At 36.5% G+C, this 26,217-nt stretch overlaps 1 protein-coding gene across 2 annotated transcripts in view; it reads left to right on the top strand.

The window, feature by feature from the left end:
• Positions 1–25,077, top strand: part of srgap3 (SLIT-ROBO Rho GTPase activating protein 3) — an 81,050-nt gene extending 55,973 nt beyond the window's left edge. The window contains exons 6-22 of one of the 2 annotated variants that reach the window (XM_066698088.1): positions 804–932; positions 3,541–3,762; positions 3,877–3,978; positions 4,840–5,037; positions 5,426–5,510; positions 7,796–7,823; positions 9,511–9,613; positions 11,032–11,092; positions 12,351–12,428; positions 12,934–13,068; positions 14,160–14,265; positions 15,140–15,367; positions 15,636–15,715; positions 18,523–18,703; positions 19,853–20,002; positions 21,033–21,360; positions 22,191–25,077. In XM_066698088.1, coding sequence (XP_066554185.1) covers positions 804–932; positions 3,541–3,762; positions 3,877–3,978; positions 4,840–5,037; positions 5,426–5,510; positions 7,796–7,823; positions 9,511–9,613; positions 11,032–11,092; positions 12,351–12,428; positions 12,934–13,068; positions 14,160–14,265; positions 15,140–15,367; positions 15,636–15,715; positions 18,523–18,703; positions 19,853–20,002; positions 21,033–21,360; positions 22,191–22,607 — 2,631 coding nt within the window. In that variant the 3' untranslated portion in view covers positions 22,608–25,077. Of the gene's footprint in view, positions 1–803; positions 933–3,540; positions 3,763–3,876; positions 3,979–4,839; positions 5,038–5,425; positions 5,511–7,795; positions 7,824–9,510; positions 9,614–10,443; positions 10,475–11,031; positions 11,093–12,350; positions 12,429–12,933; positions 13,069–14,159; positions 14,266–15,139; positions 15,368–15,635; positions 15,716–18,522; positions 18,704–19,852; positions 20,003–21,032; positions 21,361–22,190 lie in introns of both variants that reach the window. The other variant, XM_066698089.1, reaches the window with a different exon arrangement.
• Positions 25,078–26,217: the final 1,140 nt, after the last annotated feature.

Below are 26,217 nucleotides of genomic sequence, written 5' to 3' on the forward strand. Positions count from 1 at the left end.
CTAATAAAATCAGTGTAATTTTTGCTTTGGAGACGATAGATCAGTACAAACAACCATTAGTTGTGTTGCACTGCAATACATTCAGGTGGTAATGGCAGCAATAAAAACATACCTAAAACAAACCTATAATCCTGTGTATATAAACTTTGGCCCAGTAAATCTAGTCTAGTTCTTTCCTCTGTATCTTGAACCAATTAAACCCCAGACGTAGTTACTAATGTCATATGAGAAGTTAAACCTGAAGTGGAGTGGCCCTCCAGGACCAGGTTTAGACATCCCTTGTGTAAATGTTATACCAGCTGCTGCTATTTTTTACTGACGTTTGGTATAAAAAAACATTATTTTATATATATATATATATATATATATATATATATATATATATATATATATATATATATATATATATATATATATATATATATCAATACTCTCTATTCACATTATACCAACTTATGGTAATAATCACAAACATTGTATGTACTATGCTATGCACTATGTGTTCCTGCAATGTCTTGTTCAACATGAATTATGGTTTGTTTTGATTTGTTACTCATGTCTTGAAGCAGATTTCTTCTCCAGCTCAAATGATCAAAATGCCTTGTAATGTGGAGAATTGTAAATCAGTTTGTTTTTTATACTTATTAATTATCATCTTCACAATTGCCTCATCTCTAATTACATAGTCTTGCATTGTACACATCTTCAGTGCACCGTGAGTAGGCAGAAACAATCCAAAAAGATAATTAACCTGTGATGCCAGATTTCAGTCGTAAACAATGTCATAAATTATTTTTTTCCAGAGACAAGCCAAGTATTCTGAAAACAAGCTGAAATGCACAAAGGCTAGGAATGACTACCTGCTGAACTTGGCCGCCACCAATGCAGTCGTGGCGAAATACTACATCCACGATGTCTCCGATATGATAGATGTGAGTGATGTTTATATATCCATTTATTAACTGTTCTATTTTTAAATATATATGCAAAACTTAACAAAGAGGTATAATAGTTTTGCTTTTAGTTTGTTACACCTAACTAACCAGTAATTCAACTTTAAACCTGTTATGGTAGTAAATTATGAGCACAGAAGTTCAATTGTTCTAGGTAATTGAAAGAAAATACTTTTCCTTTTTCCTTTGACAGTCTTGCATCAACATGCCCACTTCCCATAGTGTCCTTTATTGTTTCCTGCCTGTATTGTTTACACGATATCTAGAATAAACAAGCCTTTGAGTAAACCAAACATATGCGTAGAGAACATCAGGAATCTGAGGTTCTATTTCTTTTTCTTAATGCGGTGTTCCCTTCTTCGGTTTTCCCCTGTCATAAAGCTGCACATGTTTTAACATCGATGGTGATAAGTAAAACCCTTAGGGAAATGTCCTGGAGAAAAAAAAAAAAAGGGAAGCAGAATCCTACACCCCTGTCTGTCACTGCTAATTATACACTATATTGCGTGCAAAGCTAGTGCATCAGCATTCTGATTTTAATCATTTATTAAATGCCACATTTACAAACCAAACATGACAGAAAAACAGAGAGGGAATAAAATGTATAAGAGACAAAAAAAAAATCTATCTAAATTGGTAGGCTTCACTCATACAGACTAATGGGTAATGCTAAAGGTTAATAGATACAGGGCTTCCTTTGATAATTGCAATGCTGCGTTTCATAATACCACTCCCTTTTTAACTCTTGCATAACACTTACTGTGGAGTTTGTCTGTGCTGTGGAGTCTCTGAGATGCTCTAGACGTGTGGGTTGTATCTTTGAGAGATTTAAGGGGATGTTGAGGATTAAAGACAGAAGCAGGTCTGAGGAAAAATGGCAGACCCAAATCACCAACCTCTGGAGGCCAAGTTAAATGAGAAATGCATTTGTGTGTGCTCCTGGAGTTTCATTCAATTCTTTAAAGAGGTCTGATGGTTAAGTCATTGCTGAAATCGGCAATTACATCTGTACACCTGAAATGAAAATTAAATGGTTATACATTGGAATTGGTTTTATATTCAGATGCAGTTTGCAGTTCTTGTTCAGTCCCAGCAACCTTGTGTTTCATAAATGTTGATGGCTTTCTACTACTGTAAGTTATTTATAGGTCTACATTAGAATTGCCAACAGTAATGGTATGCATAATGCCAAAGGGAGGTAATGTGTGTATGCCAGTGGCTTCATATCTTGATAATATGCTAATGCTGTGGTAAATTTTCAGTATATGTTAGATCTGAAAGAAATGTTAATGGCAGTTCTTGTAAGCTGGGTGTATAACAACAAAATTAAGTTATTCACATTACCTCTAAACTTTTACTTAGTAGTATAAGATTTCTAGACGGTACTGGTGAGTGCTCATAAACACTGTAAAACATGTTAAAGTGAAAATAAATGGTTTCAAGCTGAAATTGGGCCTACACAGGATGAATGTAATTGGTCATTTTCATTTTATTGGGTCTTTTATTGTGGTGTCTATTTTCTGGAATAAACATCAAGGAGTCATTTGATACCTTGCCGTACTGCAGTTTTGAAAGTGTTTTTAAGTCCAGTGTGTACTGTTTTACAACATTGGTTGTGCATTTTGTTAGTTACGTACAAAAAATGAAAAGACTGTTGAGAGCATGGTTTTAATCTGGAGATCTGCTCCTTACAGAGTACAAATTGTGGAGTAGCCTATCAGCCATTTTGTAAAAAGGGTGTGGATTATTTAATGATGCAGTAAAAAAAAGTGTAACTATTGTGCTAAATCTGTTGCTTTACTTCTTTAATAAATATGAAACACCTGAGGTAAAATGAGGCATACCTTATTACGTCACTGCCTTTGTGTCCGATCGCTGCAAGTTGTAGCTCTCAAGGATCTCTTGTTACTGATATTTATTGCACAACCTTGGTATAAAATATTTTCTGTTGAGGAAAGATCAAGCTGCTATATTGATATACTGCACATACCTGCACTTTAGAGAGCTTACCTTAGTTTGTTTTTATCAATCTCAGTTCTGTCAATTTTGTTTTAGTATAATTTTTGACATAAAGATTCAATTATTTCATTGATTTGAGCTTGCCTGCTGTTTTCATTTAGTAAGTCTGGGTTGATACTGGGACTCTGGCATTATGTAACTAGGATAACAACAATTATTGCTTCCTCAGGGAAAATAGCATATCTGAACCACTGTAGAGTTCATTGTAAAGACCACTTCACTAGGGTAAATGTTTCATGTGATATGCTCTTGTCCAAGCAATACATTGTTTAGATGTTATAACTTGTACTTTTTACAATTTGTGTAAACTGTAAGTTGCCCTGGACAAGGGTGTCTGCTAATCAATATAATAATAATAATTTAAAGACTGGAACTGGAAGATGGGAAAGCTGAAAGGAAACTGCAGTATTTACAACATACATTTTGTGTGCAAGTTCTCTGTAGAATAACTGACAACTTTGTACACTGTTAGCACTGGTAGTTAACAGTTTTCTTGCATGAAATAATGTCAAGTCTTCAAGGTTTATGTGCCTTTACATACTCAAAATGTATTAATTTCTTTCTGTAGTGCTGTGACCTGGGTTACCACGCAAGCTTGGCTCGTACTTTCAGGACTTACCTCTCTGCTGAATACAACCTGGAAACATCTCGGCACGAGGGCTTGGACATCATTGAGAATGCTGTGGACAACCTGGATGCACGCAGTGACAAACACAAGATTATGGACATGCACAACCAGGTCTTCTGCCCCCCGATGAGGTTCGAGTACCAGCCCCACATGGGAGATGAGGTGAATTCATGGAGTCCTTCAGTGTTTGAGAAGGTCTTTTTCCCCATACAGTATAGCCCACATTGTCCTGAAATGTACAATTCAGTACAATACAATTTTTTTTTTTCATACCAGGTGTGCCAAGTCAGTGCCCAGCAACCTGTTCAGACTGAACTCCTGATGAGATACCATCAGCTGCAATCCAGACTGGCAACTCTCAAGATAGAGAATGAAGAGGTACCTTCTAGAAAACCATGGATGACAATGTAGTATTGTTTGTTTTGTGGAATTGATAACACATTACTTATGTTAGCAGGAAAAGTGGTACCAAGGACTTGAATTAACATCTGTCAGAAAATGTGCAAAGTTGTGATCTTGCTGCTGTGCTGTGGTACTAAAGCATGCCCCAAAGGTGCAAATATATACATTGTTAAAAAATGCAAAAGTAAATTTAGTTAAATTTCATCTTGCACTTGGACCTTGTGTAAGTTGTAAATAGAAACTCACTGCTCCAGTGGAATTATTCTCATATATAAACTTCTGTGTCTCACCTACAGCACCTTGTCTCTCATAACTGACAAATAATTAATGATCTGCATCACTTCAGTAACGTGCTACATTACTCTTTTTACCAGGCAGAAGCAGCCTGAAGCCATTTTACATACAACCTTTATGGCTGTCAGACTGCTTCCCTTTTCAGCTGTTTTAGCTTGACTAATGTTTGACCTAAGGTCATCTTGCATTACACCAAGAAGATGATACAATTTTTGGGCAAAATAGCTCAGCTAAAGTCAGTCTGGTCTATTTAAAGGTCACTTATTGGTTTGTAAGTCATTTCATGTCTGCAGTCTTACTTGCAACCTCTCTATATTGCTCCATAAAATATTTCTTTGTCATGTTTCTTAATCTTCATATAGAGTTCTAAGGTGTGGATCCTTTTTGATAATATGATACATTTTCTTCTCAATATGTGAGGACAGAAGTAAACAGTCCACTAACTAATGCATATCACATGTGCCCAACAGCAATATTTTCATGACAATGTATCACAGAATGGCCAGTTTCATGTATAGAGTCTTGTGTTGTTTTACCTGACAGGTCAGAAAAACTCTGGATGCAACAATGCAGACCTTACAGGATATGTTAACCGTTGAAGATTTCGATGTGTCCGATGCCTTCCAGCACAGCAGATCCACTGAGTCCATCAAGTCAGCAGCTTCCGAGACTTACATGAGCAAAATTAACATTGCCAAGAGGAGGGCGAACCAACAGGAAACGGAGGTCTTCTATTTCACTGTGAGTACAGTTACTGTACAAATGAGGCATCTAATCACCACTTGCCATGCTTACCCTCCCAGAGACATGAGGTTGTTAGGCTGGAAATCTAAAAGTAGAATTCATTAAAGCTACTTGACCTTGAGGTTTCTAAAATAAAATAAAAAAAAGCAGATCAAAGACATTCCTAGCCCTATTGAATTGAATAAGGAATGATATATGAAAATGTGTGTTGTTTTTAAATAATTCTTCTGTGCATTGCAGTGCTGATTATTAAAAGTGTTATTGTTCAAAGTGAGGATGTGTACACTTTCACAATGTAATGCTGGGATTTCTTTTAGATGCCTTTTTTCTGTGTCACAGCAGATTTGCCATTATTGCTCATTAATGGGTTCATGTCTGTTTGCAGAAATTCAAAGAATATCTGAATGGGAGTAATCTCATTACTAAACTCCAAGCCAAACACGATGTCCTAAAGCAAACACTTGGAGAAGGTAAGGCATATTATATATGTATCATATACTCATGAGTCACAGCTTATAGTACATCATAGGAAGTCCGGCATGTCAGAACGTCTTTATACTCTGGGATTCAAATACATATAAACATATTGTAATGTATTTAGAGCAGGCTTCATGCTATCTAATGATAAAATTGAAAGAGAACAAATGGTACTATGGCATTTTTCCAGTGCTTCAGTATGTGTTATAGATCAATGAAAGATCTATGGATCTATGGAGAGATGCTGTGTGATCTAATGAAAAGGACCATGGGAGATATACCTTAAAATATATGTAGGAGTGCTGTTTTCAGGGCACATTTTTTCCAAGATAAGGTCCTGAAACTTATGTTCTGGTGTCATCAGTAAAAACATCACCATCCCCTACCTAATTATGATCCATTTTAAGTACGGTATCTCACAGGGCTCAGCTACGCCCAATCAATCACAAAGAGTCACCAAGCACGCTACTAAGCAGCTGTTCATTTAACAGGTATTAATTTAATGGATAATAACCGAGCCCTAGGCCAGCTGGGTCCAGCTACATAGATGCAAAAGTCCTGCTAAGCAAGACACAAACCTATATGGTCAATTATTGTCCCACTTGATCAACTGTTCAAATGTTTTAGACATCTCTCCTTTATCATTTTGTATATAGGCTGTCGCTTGGAAAGGCAGGGTGAGGTGTTTGAGATAAGATTTCAGTTGGATAATACCATCCCATAGAGTGGGGGCATGCTTAAAAGCAAGGGAAACTACAACATAACCAGTTTCATAGCTTCTTGACTGTCATCCAATAGCTTCTGGTCATATCTCAGTTTCATTTCAAAGACAGGACCTACTGCTCTGAAACTAATTTTAATTTTACTACTTTTGCAACTTTTGTTATCTGTTTAAATGGCCTTGTTCCCTTTGAATTAAAAGAAGAATAATGATGACCTTCACAGCTCCTTGGTCTGAACTGCACTGGAAATGTATTTTCACACAACTATAAAAAACAATACAAAAAAAAAACAAGATCATTAAAACCATGCTTAAAAACATTTTCATCCCACAAATGAGGATGCTGTAGGCGGGGATTGTGCTTTTATTGTTTAGTTACTCAGTGAAGTTGAAATTAAAATGGAAGCATGTTTCTGACTAATAAATAAGATCCCTTTGTATTAATATACATTTCCATTCTGCAAACGTCATTATGGAAGAAGCAGATTATATTTACTATTATGTCATCAAACCTAGAGAGTATGTTCTGCTTATTCCGTAGGAACTATATATTTATAAATAATGAATTAATATGGAGATAAGAATTGAGCTCTTAGCATTTCAAGTAGATCATAAGGTAGATGCATTATATATTCCAGCTGAGTTTACTGTTCACATCATTCATTTAATTTCAGTGTTACTGTGAATGTGGAAGGTTTTTTTTGGGTGCTGTGAACAGGAGACAAGCTTAGTCATCCATCAATGAAACATTGGGCAGACCTGCCGTGTTGTTTCTTCTCTGGCATGCATTAGGGACTGCAAACCTCTACATTTCAATGTCAAAGTGATGTATTGAACAAGGCAACCAACCTCACTCATTTTTATTTAAGTGCTGTACAAGATTAAAATTACAAGTACAGTTGAGGTATGGCTTGCTTACCTGTAACATCTTTATTGTATACATTTAGTATCAGATGATTGCAGCCAGGAAAGAATGTGACTTTTCTGATACGTGTATAGAAAACATGAAACATGAAAACGTATTGACTATTAAAAGCTAGAAGTATTTCCTTAAACAGATGTGTTAGAGATTAGATAAAACATGCTTTAGCACCTGGTGCAGCTGAATGATGATTCAGCACTGAATATAGTGAGGAGAAACCAATTTCTTCTCCTAATACATTCAGGGAGATTCTGCCTATTGACAACTGACTCAAGAGTTTCACTAGCCTTATTCCCCTTGAACATGCACTAGGTGACATGTTGGCCTCATTCATAACAACAGGCCATGTACAAAAGGCTCCGCAAGTTGTGACGGACATTGCATGGAATTAATTTCTCCCATTTCTCTGGACGCTTTCTTTCCACTGTGAACATGCTTACTTCCAGCTGTGCACAAGCTATGTTTGCTCTGGCTACTGCTGAATGTCATTCTGTAACAACTGGTGTTGCTATTACTCCATTGAGTTAATTGCAGTAAGTTAAGTTCTCCTATTAAATTGTTCAGTATTTCGACAGATATAGGATTTGTGCACAGCCCTGTTTTGTTAATTCTCTACTTTGCTTTTTATATTTCAGGTGAAAGAGCTGAATGTGGCACAACAAGGTAAAAATAAATAAAAAAATGAAATGTTTGTTTTCTCTATTTTCATTTTGACATTAACCAAATAGTTATTATTAACTTGTAGTTCACAGAGGGAATGCAATTATGTAACAGGTTGTGAAAAATAATATATGGTAGGCAGAATACTAATATGTGGTATCTTTCCTTTTATATTTGAACCTCAAATGCAGTTCAGCTAAAGCTACTATAAATAATTAGTGTGATAAAATTGCCGTTATTTCTTGCTTCAATGTATTTCCAGTTGACTTGCCTCAACATGCCTCCAAGTGCTATGTCACCTCCATTTTGTCAAGTTCCTCAGTGTCAGTGATGGCAGTCTAAACCAAATCAAGGTCCCAGCATTCAGGACATATTTAGACAGTAACTGAAGTGCTACAGTAAGAGCATTTAATGCTCTTTAACCCTCACCTTACTAATAAGACCAGGGCAGACAACATACTGTATCAGACCTATAGTCATCCAGTTTACAGTTGTTATTCAGAGGTCAGTCGCAATGTACTTCATTTTACACATTCATATCTGGATATATTTGAGATGTGTTTTACATTTTTGTAAAGTGGCTTTTGACTTATGTTTACATGAACAGTTTTTTTTAAATAATAGGGGAAGCTGAGTTTTCTATTTTCTATTGCATGTTTAATTTGGTATATAAAGTTCAGCCCTGGTTCCCCTGACTTTTGTTTGTGGGCATTTGAACTTAGCTACATGTTTACCTACGGTTCATGTGTCACAGTAGGCAGAAGGTCTCAATAAGGCATTGTTTGCCCATTCGTATGCAAGTGACACAGTGCAAAGCAACACAATTGAGTTGCCAGACCTCCCCGTCTTTTGAGCCAAAAGCACCAAATGTTTGTAAATTTCCCAGACACATTTACAGCTGAATAGCAGGAATGAAAATGTCACCAAAACATTGTTTAATCTAAAATGCTTCTGGGCCCATTAAGAAGCTAAAAACAGTGTAGATTGTACACCTCCCCCTGAGAGAATTAAAAACAACCAAACAAACATAAATACAAAATTTAAATGATAGCTTTCCATCTCTAACAGAGATTTTGGGCATACAATAAAATACAATTTAATACTTTACAATACTAGGCTTAAGCATATGATACGATTTTATAATGCATGTTATTTCCTGGACTAATAAAGTCTATACAGAAAAATAGTATTGTTTGTGTTCATGTAGGATCATTATTTGTTACATTTCATTTTTGTGCGTTTTTATCATTCTTACAGATGTTTTATCAATGTTTGTTAGATATGTAGCCACTTGAATTCTGTCATTTCATAGACCATTGTTTTTTTCTGTTTTGATGCAGGAAAGTTGTTGTTGTTGTCTAGTCTTTAAGTTCCAAGTGATCTACAGATGGAGAACATAGCCAATGGTTATTAAAGCCATCATATTTTCTTTGTAGTGGTTTTCTTGAGATAATAACATATTAAATGCAATACTCTGGAATATAACAATGCTTTTAAAACTAATTAAATTGTTAAATATCCAACCGTTTTTTTAAGTGCAACCTGAATATTGCAATTAACTTAATTTTGAAGGAATTAAAGAGAGCACATCATCAGAGTAGGGTTTTATTGTGTATTGTTCATAGTCTTGGTAATTGTAGACGTTTTTCATTGTATTTGGTGTTTTTCCCCCCCCCCATAATTTTCCCAGGCCTCCCACCCTTCCCCCTAAGCCACAGAAAATGAAGAAGCCTAGACCTCGCTCAGTGTATAATCATAAACTGTTTAACGGCAATATGGAAACCTTCATCAAGGTACTCACTGTGGTGTGCTTGAGAGCCCCTGAATGCTAAATGGATTGGTGGCTTGGACTTGCTTTCACAGCCCTTCCTCATCTTACGCCTTTCCAATTAATCTTGCCTTTACTTCTCACTTCCTCTCTATGGCTCTTCGGATGCAGTTAATCTTGGTTACAGCGAGCAAATTTGTATTCAGAGAGAAGACTGGTGAAAACTTGGAATTAATCTTCCTTTTCCTGCAGCCCCTGTAAACAGACAGACTAGACAGAGCACTCCTGCAGCACCAAATGTCAAACAGTCGATAGACATTCAAGTTTTAGGCATTATGCCTTCTGAAATCATCATTTAAAAAGACCTGAATATGTATCCAATGGCCAGCGCATGCCTGTTGGACACCAGGGTCTCTTCCTGTGTCATTCTCTGCCAGTAAGCACGGCTATATCTGATGAAATGTAGAGTTAACTGACATTGCACAATTTAAAAACTGATACAAATCATCTTAAATGTGACCTAAAGCCTCTAGTGCTGTTTGAGTCTCGCTAATATGCACAGCTCATGACTCAAAGAAGCTCATGGCCTCAGAAGATATAGGTTATAGGGTCTGTTTTCTACCAGTAATGCATTCACCAAGTAATGAAGTGGGAACTGCATTTCTGATTACAGCTCTGTAACTGTTACACTGCTTTGGACCACTGTGAGCAACTGTCCCTGCATCCTGAGACATAGAGCTGCCATTGCATTTAGCTTCCTGGCCTCTCTGATGGGAATGTTCTGTTTGCTTCTTTAACTGTTTTGGTTCTTGCTTCCCCTCTTCCCTTCTCCTGCTGTGCTCCTTTCTTTACCAGAGGAAGACGGAATGCTCGTACCAGAAACCAGGTACTTTACAAGTGGGAAACCAAAGTGTCGGTGCTTGAATGCCGAAGGTTCAGATGTACACACTAAACACACTTTACTGCCTTTCCCGTGCCACATGCAACCATACTAATAAACAATAATGCATTTGATTCTGCAATTGTACTACTGAGTAACTTTGTTTCCTAATTCCTTTGCAAAATGTTTGACGCCCTCTTACAGAAACAAAAACAAAAACCACAAACCCTAGGCAATTCATATGAAAAGGGGCATAAAATGTGTGCATGGTTTTCATTTTTCAGGTCCTAAGGCTCTTTTTGAATGTAATGCTAGCATATATATTGTGACAGATGCATATTTGTATATATTAATTACACAATCGCATACATTGCCCGAACAACGGAAAATTTAAAATTGCCGTTGAGATATTTAATATGTATATGTGTCTTTCCATACTTGTAAATCTATTTGCTATTTTATAGTCCTAGCATTCAAACTTCTGCTTTTTATTTTTTAATGTAAGCAACATTTATCAAATTACCATTTTATGTATTTATGTATTTATTTCTTTATTTTTAAAGGACTCTGGTCAAGCTATACCACTTGTGGTCGAGAGTTGCGTTCGATACATCAATTTGTATGGTAAGTAAAGCAACCTGCTAAGAGTTGTAAAGATTAATAATAATAATAATACATGTATTTGAACTCTTCTGAGAAACCTACGTTATGAAAGGTATTTACTATGTGTTGAAAATATAACTGTTTGAGGCCTCATTGTGCTGTAGCCAACATATATTGTAAAATGTGCTGTAACGAGCTTAAGGTACTCTGGGGGATGGTTAGTAAACTGATTTATAGTGTATTCGCTTCAACAGCTTGAGATCACATTATAGTGTATTAAAGATACTCTTTCCTTCACATAGTTTTCCAACTGTGTATATTCTGTGTTCCTTTGTTTGGTTTGCTGCTGATTCTGAGTCCTGGTGCGTGACTCCCGTTTAAACACATCTCCATGGTCTAACTGTCAGGAGATTTTATTATTGAGGGTGACAGACAGTTCATTATTATAATTTATTCATGGCTGGTGCCTTTATCAAAACTGATTCACACTAAAGAAAACAGTCTCATTACAAACCTATAAGCCGCCAACTTACTTGAGCTCCTATTATTAAAGCTTTTTAAGAGACCGACACCTCGAATGAACTTCATTTTCTTCTCAAACTTTTAAATCTAAAATCTAAAAGTGATTCACAGGAAGTATGCAACACCTTGAATGGTCTAAAGATAATGATAATGATTATTGATCATTTTTTTAGCTTAGCATTTAAAACGTACCAGTGATTCACAATTCTTATGTCGTCCATAAAGCTGCTTTTATGCAATTTTGTATTACATGTGCGTCTGATATTTAGAATAAAGTCTATACTATGCATTTTTTTGTATGCTTACTGGGTCATTGTATTCATAAATTACAATACACTTTTAATTAATTCAATTATCCTGCTAGGCCTGCAGTGGCACATAGCTCTGAAAGGGGAAAAGAAGAAACGTAGACAGTTGAACTAAGTGCATACTTGGAGCATGGTACATTTTGTATATGGAGTTGTTTTAATTGTCCTTTCATCCGTAGTTCTTGTCTCCTTTGATGAACAACATTTATGTGTTTCATGATTTTAGTTTTAACTCAGTTTTATTCCCAGCTTCTGTGCAAATGTAGAAAGCGATTTAAGGTCTCATAACTAAGACAATGTGTTTTGACAAGCTGATTTTTATATATTTTTTTAAATTTCCCATTCCATTTCTACAAGTACAAGTTTCTAATTTGCTTTCAGGTGCCAAATGCTTTTATATCAAGATGAGCGTCCACTTTGACATGAGTCAATATATTTTCTTTTTCCAGGTCTTCAACAGCAGGGTATATTTAGAGTTCCGGGATCTCAGGTTGAAGTCAATGATATTAAAAATTCATTTGAAAGAGGTTAGTGTGCAGGAGGTTTCTACTTTTCTTGCCTCATTTTATATTTTCCAGACCATCTTATTTACTGAAGTGCCTTCCGCAACCCACATTCCAGCCATCTTAAATTTAAAACAACATATGTATAACCCTAGTGTTTCTGCAGGGCATTTGATTTTCCATGTGTGTGTCTGTGTGTGTCTCCCTAACGAATGCCTGAGTGTGCTTATTACTGTACTGTAGAAGGTGCCTTTATTTGCTGCACAGCACCTCCTACCACACTTGAATAAATGCTTGCAATTTCTGCTTCATAGAAAGAGTGCCATCCACTGGTTAATATATGCAAAGTTAGTAATCAAACTATTTTAATAATCTTGTAGGTGATGCATGTGGTTTTTGATATTATTTAGATGTGCAATTTAACCGATACTTTTCTCAATTTGTTATGGACAAATATCCAAATATAAATTCAGCATAGACAGAAGGAGAGATTGCAGAAGGGGATCTTAATTATTATTTTTAATCTCAGGTGAGGACCCACTTACTGATGATCAAAATGAGCATGATATCAATTCCGTGGCTGGGGTTTTAAAGCTTTACTTCAGAGGACTGGAAAACCCACTGTTTCCGAAGGAAAGGTTCCTGGATTTGATGTCCACAATTAGTAAGTTCTCCTCATCTTTACAAAGGAATATGATCTGGCCACTCCAAACCAGAACCAATTTGCAATCTGGTTTTAAGATTTAAGCTACTGTCCAATCCTTAACTGGTTATTAAATTATGGTTATGAAATTGGTGTTGGCCTCAACAAAAAAAAAAACATTGCCTCCCTAGCCAGCTTTACTTATGTGTTTTAAAAGAGGAAGGAACAGGCTAGTATGATTTTTTTAATTATTAGTATTTACTGTTAAAAGCTAAATTAGTAGTTGGTTTAATTTCCTTATTCACTTAATTTTGCATTAGAAGAAAAACACGTATTAGTTGACATTTATTCTCATGCAAAGATTGTTTCTAAATCTGTATTAGTGTGAAATATTAGTATGTCTATTTTTGTGTGTGTTTCTTATGTTTTATGATGAGAGTGGAACTGATGGTGTGCTGTAACACAACCTTGTGTTCCTTAGAGATTTAATTATGAAGTGTAACTACAGCGAGTAGGCCCAGGTAACGGTTTTCAGGATATGCTTACTGCAGGGGAATCACTAGCGCACAGTGATGTATTATGTCCCAGAGCTCATTATAAGATATTGGAAATCTGTTGCTTTAGAGATGCATCGAATAACATAAGGAAATTATTTGGAGTTAGAGACCTCTGCCTCTGATTTAATACAAATTAAATTGTGATGGGAAGGAGGTGCACATCAGTCTTTCTTATGAGATCGAGTTATAGGAGCCTGTTCTTGAACCAAAGAGCTCTGTCACTGAGACTTAATTACCCAATTTCTCCAACAGAGACAAGGCTGCATGTCTATAAATAATTTTTCAAATGAGGAACTTTAATCTTGCCATTTCTTTTAATCTTTTACTCATTATGTGTTCCCCGACTGGCCAGTTCTCTGATAAATCACACATCTCTCCTCCATTTTTGTAAATTTTTGGTAACAGTCCACCCTAATTGAAACAGTCTATTAGGAATGGTATTGTACTCGTTAATATTAAAATGAATGGATCGATTAAAGCTATGAGATTTCTCAGGCGTTCTGCGTACCCTCCTATAAATCAAAGGATTTAATGTTTTACTTTGTGTTTTTTTAGAACTTGAAACCTCTGGTGAAAGAGCACACCATATCCAGCAGATTATTGTGACTCTTTCTAGAACCATCATCATTGTCATGAGATACCTGTTTGCATTTCTTAATCAGTAAGTTTTCCAAATCTTTTATGCTTTTCAGCTTATAAAACAAACCATTTCCCACCTCATAGATTCCCCAATAGGAGTATACTGTGAGAATATCAATTTTACATTCTGCCTTGATTTGTAAAAAAAATAAAAAATAAATAACAACAAAGCAGGAAGTAGTTTGAACTATAAAACCTCACTAAACATTTCAGGTCATTGACAGGATACTTAATTTTATTGTTACTTATGTGCATAGAGGTGACAGAAGGGTTTACGTTTTTATTGTCAAATTCTACTCATACTGTGAGTGACTTGTTAAGGTATAATATTGTAATAACTGATTCAGCCCAGAGGGAAAACTTGCATTTCAAAAGTGGGGGGACATTTAGGGAAACTATCCCTGTTTCTACAAGAGTATTGGGGACAAATTTGCCTATGATTCTGCAAGGCCAATTTCAGCTTACAAGAAATACAAATATGAAACAATGTATAGAATACTATCATAGTATTCATTACTATTCATTCCTGTCCATTATTATTAGACTTTTATTGTGTTGTTAGTGCTTAGCTCGTATTCCTCATTTCTGTGGGTGGCTTTTCCATAAATGTATGAATAATGCTTTTTACTACAGTTTCACTGTGAGATAATTCTTTAAAGTGAGTTATGAAAAATATAGTGTGATCTATCATCCCAAGTTGCTTCCATTGAGTAATGTACATTGACAGATTTAACTTAAAGCCAACTACTTTTTGTTGTAAAAAGCAATGCAAATGTAAAATGTGCAGCCTGTAAAAATTATGCACCTACAGTTCAAATGTTTCTTTATTCTGTGTGTACATTTTCACTAGTGGTCAACTGTTCAAAATGCACTTCCGTATGATTACCCCAATACAGCTTATCCCAGTACAGTGATGAGAACATGATGGATCCTTATAACCTTGCCATCTGTTTTGGCCCCACTCTGATGCCCATTCCTGATGGGCAGGACCCAGTTGCCTGCCAGGCACATGTCAACGAGGTCATCAAGACCATTATAATTCACCATGAGTCCATCTTCCCGAGCCACAGGGAGCTGGATGGGCCAGTGTATGAGAAGTGCATGACTGGAGGTGAAGAATACTGGTGAGCCAAGACAAGTTTGTTGTTGACAGTAATTTTGTAAGATGTCAAGAATTGTAATGTGATTAAACTCCATACTTCCTGCTGTTCAAAATACCCCTAGATCTCATGTATTTTTAATGTGATTTTGACCACATTTGACCACCAAACATTAAGCTAGTTCGAAATATTTAACCCTTTGTAATTTATTCTCCTCCTGGCTGTGTTATTTCCATGTCATTGTGCTTGCTGCTCCTGTCTGATGTTCCTCCTTCACATCTCGTTGCTGTAGCGACAGTCCCCATAGTGAGCCGGGGACAATTGATGAAGTTGACCATGACAATGGCACCGAGCCGCACACCAGTGATGACGGTGAGTCCCGTGGTGCTTTGTGTTTCATGCCATACAAGTGACCAACTTGAGAAGTCTATACAAATCTTAAGTCTTTTTTCCGTATTTATTGCATCTAGGGTTTATTGCTCTCTATTGCAACAGGATGTTCACACACAGAAATGGGATAGTCTGTTTATCCTTAAACATGAACTAAGTTGTTCGTACAAGGGTAGTAAACATTACAGATATCAGTGTCTGGAGTTCAGAGGATTTAATACGGATAGGGGACAATTTGTTACCCGTTAATTCAAGTAACGCTTTATTGTTATGTACTCTATAATATATAATTTATTCAATGAACAGTATATATTAAAACTGGGCATAGAAGTGCAAGTGATTTTCCAGGCAAAGATGTAGTATCCTGGTTTCCCAATAACAATTTGATGTAGCTCAGTGAAAAATTAGCAGCAAAACAAGCATCAGTGGTTTTAATTGTATAAATCAAGCAATAAATCCTTGGTTCCATTAGATAAAGCACCTAAAGAGGAAATCTAAACCATAGTGTAAAATAATGTTGGTCCCTCACACTGCATTCACAATGAGGCATATAAAGATTAAAAGCTGGTGAGATAAGGGACAACTTCAAATATATATAGGGAGCTATTATTTACAAGTTAATGGATATATTTACTGTGCAATTGTGAAAGTTAAGTAGAATGTACTTAAATATAGTTTGGCAGCTTGGAATTGCAAATACATAAATCCATGGTGAAGCCAGAGACAAGATTTGTGCATATTTTTCTGGCAGAATCTTTATTGCATTTTGTGCCAGATATTTCACACTTTCTCTTGTTCTGGATCAGCAAAGAAAAATCCCCCACTGAATTAACTTGTTTCCTTTTTGTGTATGTTTTTTTTATTTTCTTCTCAATGCACTGACTGGTTGATTTGAGAACATGCACACTATACTAACAGCAACTTAAGCGCTAGTATATCAGTACAATCAGAAGTGCCTACAGAAGTCCTCAAGTGTGTGACTCTATACATAGTCTTATTTATCAAGCCCTATAAGACCCAGTATGATTAACTCTGTACCTTCAAACTGGAAGATTAAACTCCATTGAGGTAGCAGCATTTAACCGGAAATAAAGACCTAGTGGTGTAATGTAGTTAAACCTTGAACCTTACCTGCTTTACATATCCCTGTGGATTATTTCTTGTCTCGGTTTATTTTGTTGGGGGATGCATGAAAGAAGCCATGGCATTTCAAAGTGAATGTTTTGTATGGCAGTATAAAGCAAAGCATGCACAGTGGAAGAGGTGCTAAATTGCAGGTTTATTTCACAGCCTTTATGCACATGTGTTAAGAGAGGAGGGAAATGGTTGCATTTTGTGTCCCTTTATTTAGGCAATTTCACCCCTCACTGAAGGCCATATTAGAACAGATTGCACTTCGCGGTTGAGTAAAAAATGTCCTGCATAGAGCAGTTTTATTTTATACATCTACTTAACCTATTGACTCTCTCAGCTGATTAATTGAAAACATTGAAGCATGAGTATTTCATAGGCAATGCTAGACACTTCACTGTTCATTGTTCTGATTCAAGCAAGATAGCCTCTCAATGATTACATCCCCAGATGAGAATGAATATTCATCAAGTACCATGGTGCAAAAAAAATAATTTATATTGGTGATGTGTATTCTCATATCTCCTGCAGAAAGGAATAAAACATCTACTTTGGTCTTGCACCTTTCTCTTCAAGCTGTCATAGTCCCCATTGTAAAAAAACATCCATCCTGCCTTCAAGGCTTTTCTGTTTGGTTATCCCTTTCTTTTATTTCTGTTTAACCACAGCTAATTCACCAGATAACCTTTCAACAGAAGAGGGTTTTTCTTTTCTCCTGGGATTTTATGATAAGGTGTGGACTTGCTGATCGCAGAAAACGCATTGAATTTTGATGTTCCTATAAAAAGAAATAATAAATACAATATTCTGCCTTGGGGAAGAGATTCAGTCTGCCATTAAAGGAACAAAGTGCCTTCAGGAATGAATATCCAATTGCCTTATGCTGCTGCATGTAAGAGGAGTCCACTATGGCCTATAAGCAGATATATGAGACAAAGCGTGGGAGGGATCAGTTTGTAGATGTGTGTTATCTCTATATCCACAGGGAATCCACAGAATCTGTATCTTTCATTAATATTTCACTGAAAGATGCAACTAGAGAAGAATGGATTGAAACATCATACCTTCAAGGACCACTTCACAGCATTACCCAAATAATGATGGGAAATTGAAAACCACACTGTTAATTAATCTTCCCGTGAGCAGGGCACTGTATATATTAATGATAATAATGACATTATGTCCTCCACATGTTTTTTGTTTCATTTTTTTGGTTGTTGGTGTTACTGGAATTGTTTGGGACACTTCTATCAAGAAGGTCACATGCTGTTGAACTGAGATTGAACCTAGCCGTCTACCTGCTATGCTTCTACCTCTCGTATATACAGAGAGAAAATTAATTGAAATGTACATCCAAATGGAGACTCTCCAAGTGTTCATTGTGTTGAAAACAGCCTTTTATTTAATGACATAATGCAGATTGGCGAATTCACTAGAAGTCACTAGAAGAAAATAAAAACTGAATAATGAATAAGACCTTATTTTTATTCCACAGTAGAAAAAATAAATCTGGGCACAGTTCACCATGGTTAAAGACTCTGCAGAGAGTGAAGTGACGAGAATAAATCCACTTTACAGTTCCCATTTTTTATATTTATTCAAAATAAACCACAGGAAATGTGTTTGCTAATGTCTTTGCATACCTGCCTGTTTTACAGAGGTGGAACAGATTGAGGCGATCGCCAAGTTTGATTATATCGGTCGATCCCCCCGGGAATTGTCCTTCAAGAAGGGGGCCTCCTTGCTGCTGTATCACAGGGCCTCCGAGGACTGGTGGGAAGGGCGGCACAATGGAGTTGACGGCTTGATACCTCACCAGTATATTGTAGTGCAGGACATGTAAGTTAGTGTGTGTTTGTTGTCTGCTATGGCTCTTTATTACTGTACATCTGTGTAAAAGGGAATGGGAAGTTGGCCCTATGCCACATGCACTATCATGAATCAACAACATATAAAGGAGCTGCAGGGGGAGTCACACATCTGTCAAGAGGATTGTTGCAGCCATTAAAATCACGCACATCTTGGGTATGTTTTCTGCTGCCCCTATACTTTTTATAATGCGTGTATCTATCTATTGGTCTGCAGATTTAATCCAAAGCAATCTGCCTGTCTGGTGCTTTACAAATACACTATTTATCATGTTAAAGACTGTGTAATTATACACTAATTAAAATACATGCTGCAAGTTTGCCTAATCTGCACCGATTCATTGGCATGTGACAACGCAATTAAAACAGGTTTATGTGTTCCTGCTAATTAGGCCGGTGGAAGAAAAAAAAAAAAAGGAAATCAAACTTAATTATTGCGTGTATTTGTTGATGTTTCGTATCTAGAGATCCTTTCATTCCTTATCATGATTAAATAACGAATTGTAATGATTCCAAGGACAAGCCCTTCAGAGTATTAAGTTATAATTTTACACTTGCCTTCTTGATTAATTATGTTTAATGTAACTTCACAGCAAAACTGCTGCAGGTCATTTGCGCACACACGCACAATATAGAAGATAAATTATATTGATAAAACGCTGAGTATATCAATTTCTGCTATGGTTTTCCACATGGAAAAATCATAATTAGATACAGCCAAGTAAACTAATCACTGTATATTTTGTGTTATGCTGTGGAATTTTTTTTTTTTTTTTTTGCAGTGTTTGCATGAAAAGTAAATTTCACTATTATGTTTTCTTCTGAAAGAAATCACTCTGATATTTGCCACCTCCGTATGTTTTTGCAAGAACAAGGGACTCGTAGTCATGCCAAGATGATAACAGATGGTGAAATGCTTCCTTGGCAATATCAACACTAATGAAAATGGAAAGATATTGTCATGTTTTGTGAGGTCAGGGGCAAAGTTAGAGGATGTATTCACACATTTGGATTTATTGCATGAAATTGGATTTTTATAAATAAATTACCACAATAATGTAGATGTATTTTTCAAGATGTGAGCTGCCCTAACCTGTCCTTCTCTGTCATGTGTGCACAGGGATGATGCATTTTCTGACAGTCTAAGCCAGAAGGCGGACAGCGAGGCCAGCAGTGGACCACTCCTAGATGACAAGGCGTCGTCAAAGAATGACATCCAGTCCCCCTGTGAACACTCACCAGACTACAACTTCAGTGGCGTAATGGGCAGGTGAGGACCCGCATCTAGACTGATCTAACAAGAGACAGGTTGTTTTTGTCTTTCTTTGCTTTGTGGTAGTTTTGTTTTTTGATTGTTAGTTTTTTGTACATCAAAGAGGGGGTGTTCAGATATTACCAAGTTGTCCTCAAAAGGAAAACCAATGCATAAATAAAGAATACAATTATACCCCGTAAGTGCAATGATTTAGATTTAGAAAATGGTCTCTTTCCAGTCTTCATGTTGTTTTTCCAGGTTAGGAAAACGTTGCAAGTAAATTCAAGACTGTGGAGATGTTTCCTTAACGGGAAAAAACATTGTTATTGTGGTCTTGTGTTACTCAGAATACAGATTTATACAGACTTCTACTTCCTAGTTGTTGTTTTTTTTTTTTAATGAATATTTGTAACCCTGGGCATCACAAAAAAAGTCTGTTCTGAGAACATAGTTTTAGTGTTCATTTGTTGTCAGGATTCCTGCTTTAGTTTTGAACTCTTCAGTTGCTACAATACATTAAAAGTGACATTCAAATTGCCCATGTGCTTTTTTATTATACACACACATACATCTTAATCAAATGTTTCATAGGAAGTATTTTATGTGTTGATTTATGATTAGATATTTATATAAATCTAAATTACAAAATTAGTACACTGAACAGATTTATTTTAAAACCTAAATGAAATATTAAACGCTTATTTTTTTGTTTTTTAAATACAACAGGTTTGGTACTATTTTTGAATAAAGTATGTATATATCCAAATGTTTTTTAATTATAACTAGAATTAAAGGAAGCTATTATATTGAAGAGAAGGAAACCTTGGTCCAGAACTCTACATGGGTAGGTTTTCATCCTATAAACTGAACCAACTCAATTGCTGCATTTCATTTTTGGTCATTAGTGTTATTGTACTAAACATATTTATAAACTAAGCATTTATGTAATTAATAATAAGCTCCATGACTGAAAGTTGGCTGCTGAATCCTGGGACTGCTGATGGAATATTTGAATGAAAGAAAACACTGTTCTACATTTCCACAGAGTGCGCCTGAGGTCGGATGGGGCGGCAATTCCTCGTCGCAGAAGTGGAACCGACACCCACAGCCCCACCAGAGGGACTGGCCCTGCCATTGACACCCCTCCAAGGGCTGCCGCTTGCCCCAGCAGCCCCCACAAGATCACGGTGAATAGAGGACGCATCGAGAGCCCTGATAAACGCCGGCTTGCCACCTTCGGTAGTGTGGGCAGTATCAACTACCCCGATAGGAAGGCGCTGCCTGATGGTCACCCCCTCAGGCCCGTTCCTGGTTCCACACGACACAGCAGCCTGGGAGACCACAAGTCACTGGAAGCAGAGGCCTTAGCAGAGGTAATACCCTTACATTGCGTGAATTCAGTCGAGTTTGATTACATAGATGTATTGTAAAGTGTCGGTGTCCATACTACTCTGCATCTGGTAATATAGCTCATGCACTGTTCATTGAGGAATAGTGTCTGATGCTGAGAAGGATAGGAGGATAGACACAAGTCCATAAAGACGCACAAGCTGCTTTTCTTAAAAACTAACAAAAATGGCAATGCTGACAATTTATGTCTGAAGAATCCCCTTTATAATTGCTTTCAGAAATCAGACTGTAGAGTAGATTGAATCAAACAGAGTCTTTATTCAAGCTGCTTGGAGAAAAGTAATACACACAGACACGCAGGTCTCTGTCCTTACTTCCCTAAAATCATAGAGCTTACATGATGTTATATACATACTGTGATATCCTGGACAGGGTGAGTTCGAACCAATAAGGGGGTGACAACTACCTATCTCATGATATCCTCACTATCTTCCTGATTAAGCTTAAACACAATGTTTTCTATTTTATGCCCAAATATGGAGACATATGTAGCCATTTCGTTATTTATATTCCACACGTATCTAATGCATGTCTAGATTGGCAAAGGGGGGTTGTGTGCCCACTTCCCCATCTTCATGTGGTTTTACTAGAACGTATTTACTAAATTTGTATTGTATGTCTGCAGAGATGCATCTGGTACAAACCGGTAGAAGCTGGTCTCATTATGTGCTCTTTGGTAACCTCATGTACGGGTGAGGTATTTGGGGCCTCTTCAATGTCCAACTAAGGGAAATTAAATAACCAACGCCTTGCGAATAACTCTGGCAACCTGTAAAATGACTTTGTCTTTCAGGACATCGAAAAGACCATGAGCACCGCCCTGAATGAGCTGCGCGAGCTGGAGAGGCAGAACACGGTCAAACAGGCCCCCGATGTCGTGCTGGACACCTTGGAGCCCATGAAGAACCCGCCGATGGGCTCCGTGAACTCCGAGCCCGTCAGCCCCCTCCACACCATCATGATCCGAGACCCCGACGCCGCCATGCGCCGCAGCACCAGCTCCACCACCGAGATGATGACCACCTTCAAACCAGCCCTCTCAGCCAGGCTGGCAGGGGCCCAGCTGAGGCCCCCCCCCATGAGGCCCGTGCGGCCCGTGGTCCAGCATCGCTCCAGCAGCAGCAGTAGCTCGGGAATGGGCAGCCCAGCGGTCACACCGACAGAGAAGATCTTTCCTAATAATTCCTCTGATAAATCTGGCACAATGTAGTTGGAGGCAAGCCTCTACTGGTGGCGACAAAGAAGAAGAAAAATAAAATATTTTGGAAGAGGCAATTCATTGTCAGGTAGTGATAGCTCAGGAAATGAGCGATTTTTTTTTTTTTATTTAGTATTATTTCTTTTAACTCAAAAGAACTGAACTGAACCTAGGTAACCAGCTTTATATAAATATAAAGATCGGCACCCATCTCAGCGTAATTCACCAGATAAAGCACCAATTGAAAACGTTTGCATATCAACATGTAGTGCCTTTGATGGCAAAGGAATACACGAGTGAAAACAACAACCGGTTTCACTGATTTGATTTGTAGTTTTACCTCAGCAAAGTACAAGCTCTTTGGCTGGCCCCTATCAACAGTTGCATAAACTACAGATGAACAATACAAATGGAAGCCTGGCATTTATTTGTATTCTGTACTGGTCAGCTAAAAGATTGATCATGTTTTCTTGCCCAAATGGTCTTCTTTTTGGAGAAGAGAAGCACCTGGGGATCTCGTCACCCTCTTGGACTGGATTATAAATTCAGTTTTAAGACTTTTACCTTAAAGGTTGAGATCGACAGTCATCAGCTTTTGAGTTGTACATAGATACTTACTGAAGTGGTGATCCTTTTGTTTGTAGTATAAAGGATAATCATTAAAGTAACAGCATAGCAAAGTCGTATGAGTTTAAATCTTGCAGTGGTCATACAAACCTGAAACCATTATACAAACTATTAGTAAAGAACCTGTGGTAAGATATGTAGTTTAACTTGTACATTATCAATGAGTAGTTAAATTTTTGTAAGTGTTTACCTTGTACAGGCCTAGACTGAACAGGCAACGAGATGAGAATGGCATTTCATCAATCAATGAACAAACAAAACTGTACATTGAACAAAAAGGGTCTGCATTCATGTGGTTTCATTTTTAGGTTTTGTTTAGTTTTTATTTATATTTTATTTTAATTGTTTTTGCATGCAGCATGAACCATACGACAAAGAAAACCTCATATTCTGCTAGTTAAATAACTGCACTTTGAGTGAGTTTTATTCTTGTTTTGATACACCTGGAAGTTATACATAGGAAAATGTATTGTTGTTCAGTTTACAAACATGGTATTTGCACAAAATCACAGAAAATGTTTATTGACTGCTGGCATCAATTACTGCTTGCTAACAAAAGACCATATATTTATACTTAACGCCATCCTTTAATTAAGGTGAAGCTTTAAAAAGATTTTAGAATTCATTAATTTTCTCAATTTATGTTTCTATAGAATTTAGAATTAATACCATGAGTTCTATTCAAAAAGCTAATTCAAATGATCAATCAAGAAATCTTATTACTGATAGTGTATATATTTACTTTACATTCTGGATAGACTTATGCCGGTGAAATACCAGCTCAACTGTTCCTTAAAAATTATGATTAGATGTTAAGGAACCAAAAACAATAAATCATCCAAACATGAAATACAAGAGACTGCAAGATCTAGTTTGCTGTGAATAACTGTTGCTGGCTTGTGTTTCATTGATGTTTTTAAAGCCTGTTGGCTTGGATATGTTTCATAAGTATTTGAGATCTATCAATATCTCATTAGACTGATTAGCAACAAAGCCAAATTAAGTAATTTGTCAATTTGTATTGAGAAGTAGTCCTTTCAATAAATATTTTGTGGTGTTTCTTGGGGCCAATCTCTGTCCATCTGCCTTTTATAGCACACCATTGTTCTCTATACGATTGTGGATCGCATCACTAAAAGAAGAAAGGCTATTTTTATAACCATTACTTACCATTATATATTTTCCCATTTTTTCCATTTTTATATATTTTTTTTAATGTTAGACAGCAGTTTTAGTGGCAGCTATAAGGTTGTGGATCGCCCTCTGAAATAAATGCATTCTGTCTTAATTTTTCAGACTGAAAGCCAACTTTTTACAAGCTTCTGGTGACATCATCACCAGGTTTTCAGCCAAGGAATTTAAGGGCTAAATCTTAACAATCAAAAAGCGTCTTTAAGATATGCCTTTACACCTTAAAATACTATTTTTTCCATCTTACCTGGAACCAGTCATGGAATATTTTTTTAGCATGAATAGCAGAATTAAATTAATTCATAGAGTTGTACATGTGACCTCTGTGTATTTTCAGAATCATATCTCTTTGTATTATATGTGTATTGCAGCCTTATATTTTTGATGTAAATTATTTTGTGAGTTTTCGGTGAAAATTATATAGTTTTTGCCATCTTTTCACAACTTCTTGCCTGTTCTAGTCTAATATATATATTGCTTGTATTGCTGCAAAATATGCTGGGAAGTACTGTTACAAATGTTTTTTTTTGTGTGTGTGTTTTTTATGTAATAACCCAGAACCTACCAGAGTCTAACCAATGCCACTCACCTTAACTTTGCACTTAACAGTTAAATCGCTTGATGTAAAAAATAAAATTAAAAAGAAAGAAAAAAACTGCTTATATTTAACATTCCTTAGGTTCAATACAAATGGTCTCATTTATTTTCCATTTCATTGTCCTTCAGTTGAAAACAATGGTCTTAATCATACTTGCATTGCCCCAAACAAGATCCACTTTCACCTCGATTATTATATCTGTAACATACAGTGTGAAGTGCTGAATCTTTTGAAATGGAACCAGATCCGTCAACAACCTGAAGTTGACCAGAGCTATAGCAGGAATATAGGTGTATCAATCGTGGTAGCTTTTAGTACTTCTGCCGATGTCATGCATGTTTGCAGTGCAGTGCATCCATGGTTTTATGCATCATCATCTCGCAGAGTTTCAGGGTGCTCATGAGTCAGTATGAAAAGTGCTTCACTTTCATGCTGTGTAAGTTAATGTTATTGATGTAACAATTGACATAGACTGTTTGTGGTGCCTTGCCTGTTAACACGCACAAGAACCTTAACTAAGACCTATGCCATTGAGAGACGTGCAAACTGGATCTGTTTCATTTCATTCAAGGAACACATTTTCAAAACCGACACCATTGTCATCAGATATCGGATTTTAAGTATTTTGTTTTACCAGTATTAAAAGTAGTGTATTTCGGTAGCTTTTGGAATCCCCTCTTTTATTTTAATCTTCTACATGACTGGAAACATTGCTGGGATCAAAACTGGAGTTTGTTATGGCCAAGTTGTGGCCCAAATTATACATCAAATAGATACAAAAATAAACTTTCACTGCCCCCTCCCCCACCTCATGTGGAGTGTTACTTAAAATGTTAGTACATTTTAAAAATAGATTTAAAACTGTAACCGTGCTACACAAATTGCCTTCTTGGGATTAAGTTGCCATTAAAAAGTACTAATTATTAACAACACATATTTCCACAAATTATTACTTTAAAAGTAATTGTACTGCAGACTGTTCAGATGTATATTTAAGTTCCCAGTATGGAAATGGGTGTGTTTGTTGTAAATGGGAATAATTAGCTTTACAAAAAAAAAGTATATATATAATTTTGTGTAATATATATACATACAAAATGATATTGTGTAATCTTTTTCAGGAGAAAAGTGCATCCTACATTCTGCACAGGTGTGAAAAAGCTAATTGGCCTTTTGCAGAACATCAAACAAGCAGGTCTGTGTGGC

The sequence above is a fragment of the Amia ocellicauda genome, chromosome 3 (assembly GCF_036373705.1).
Source record: "Amia ocellicauda isolate fAmiCal2 chromosome 3, fAmiCal2.hap1, whole genome shotgun sequence".
In the NCBI taxonomy this organism is placed as follows: domain Eukaryota; kingdom Metazoa; phylum Chordata; class Actinopteri; order Amiiformes; family Amiidae; genus Amia; species Amia ocellicauda.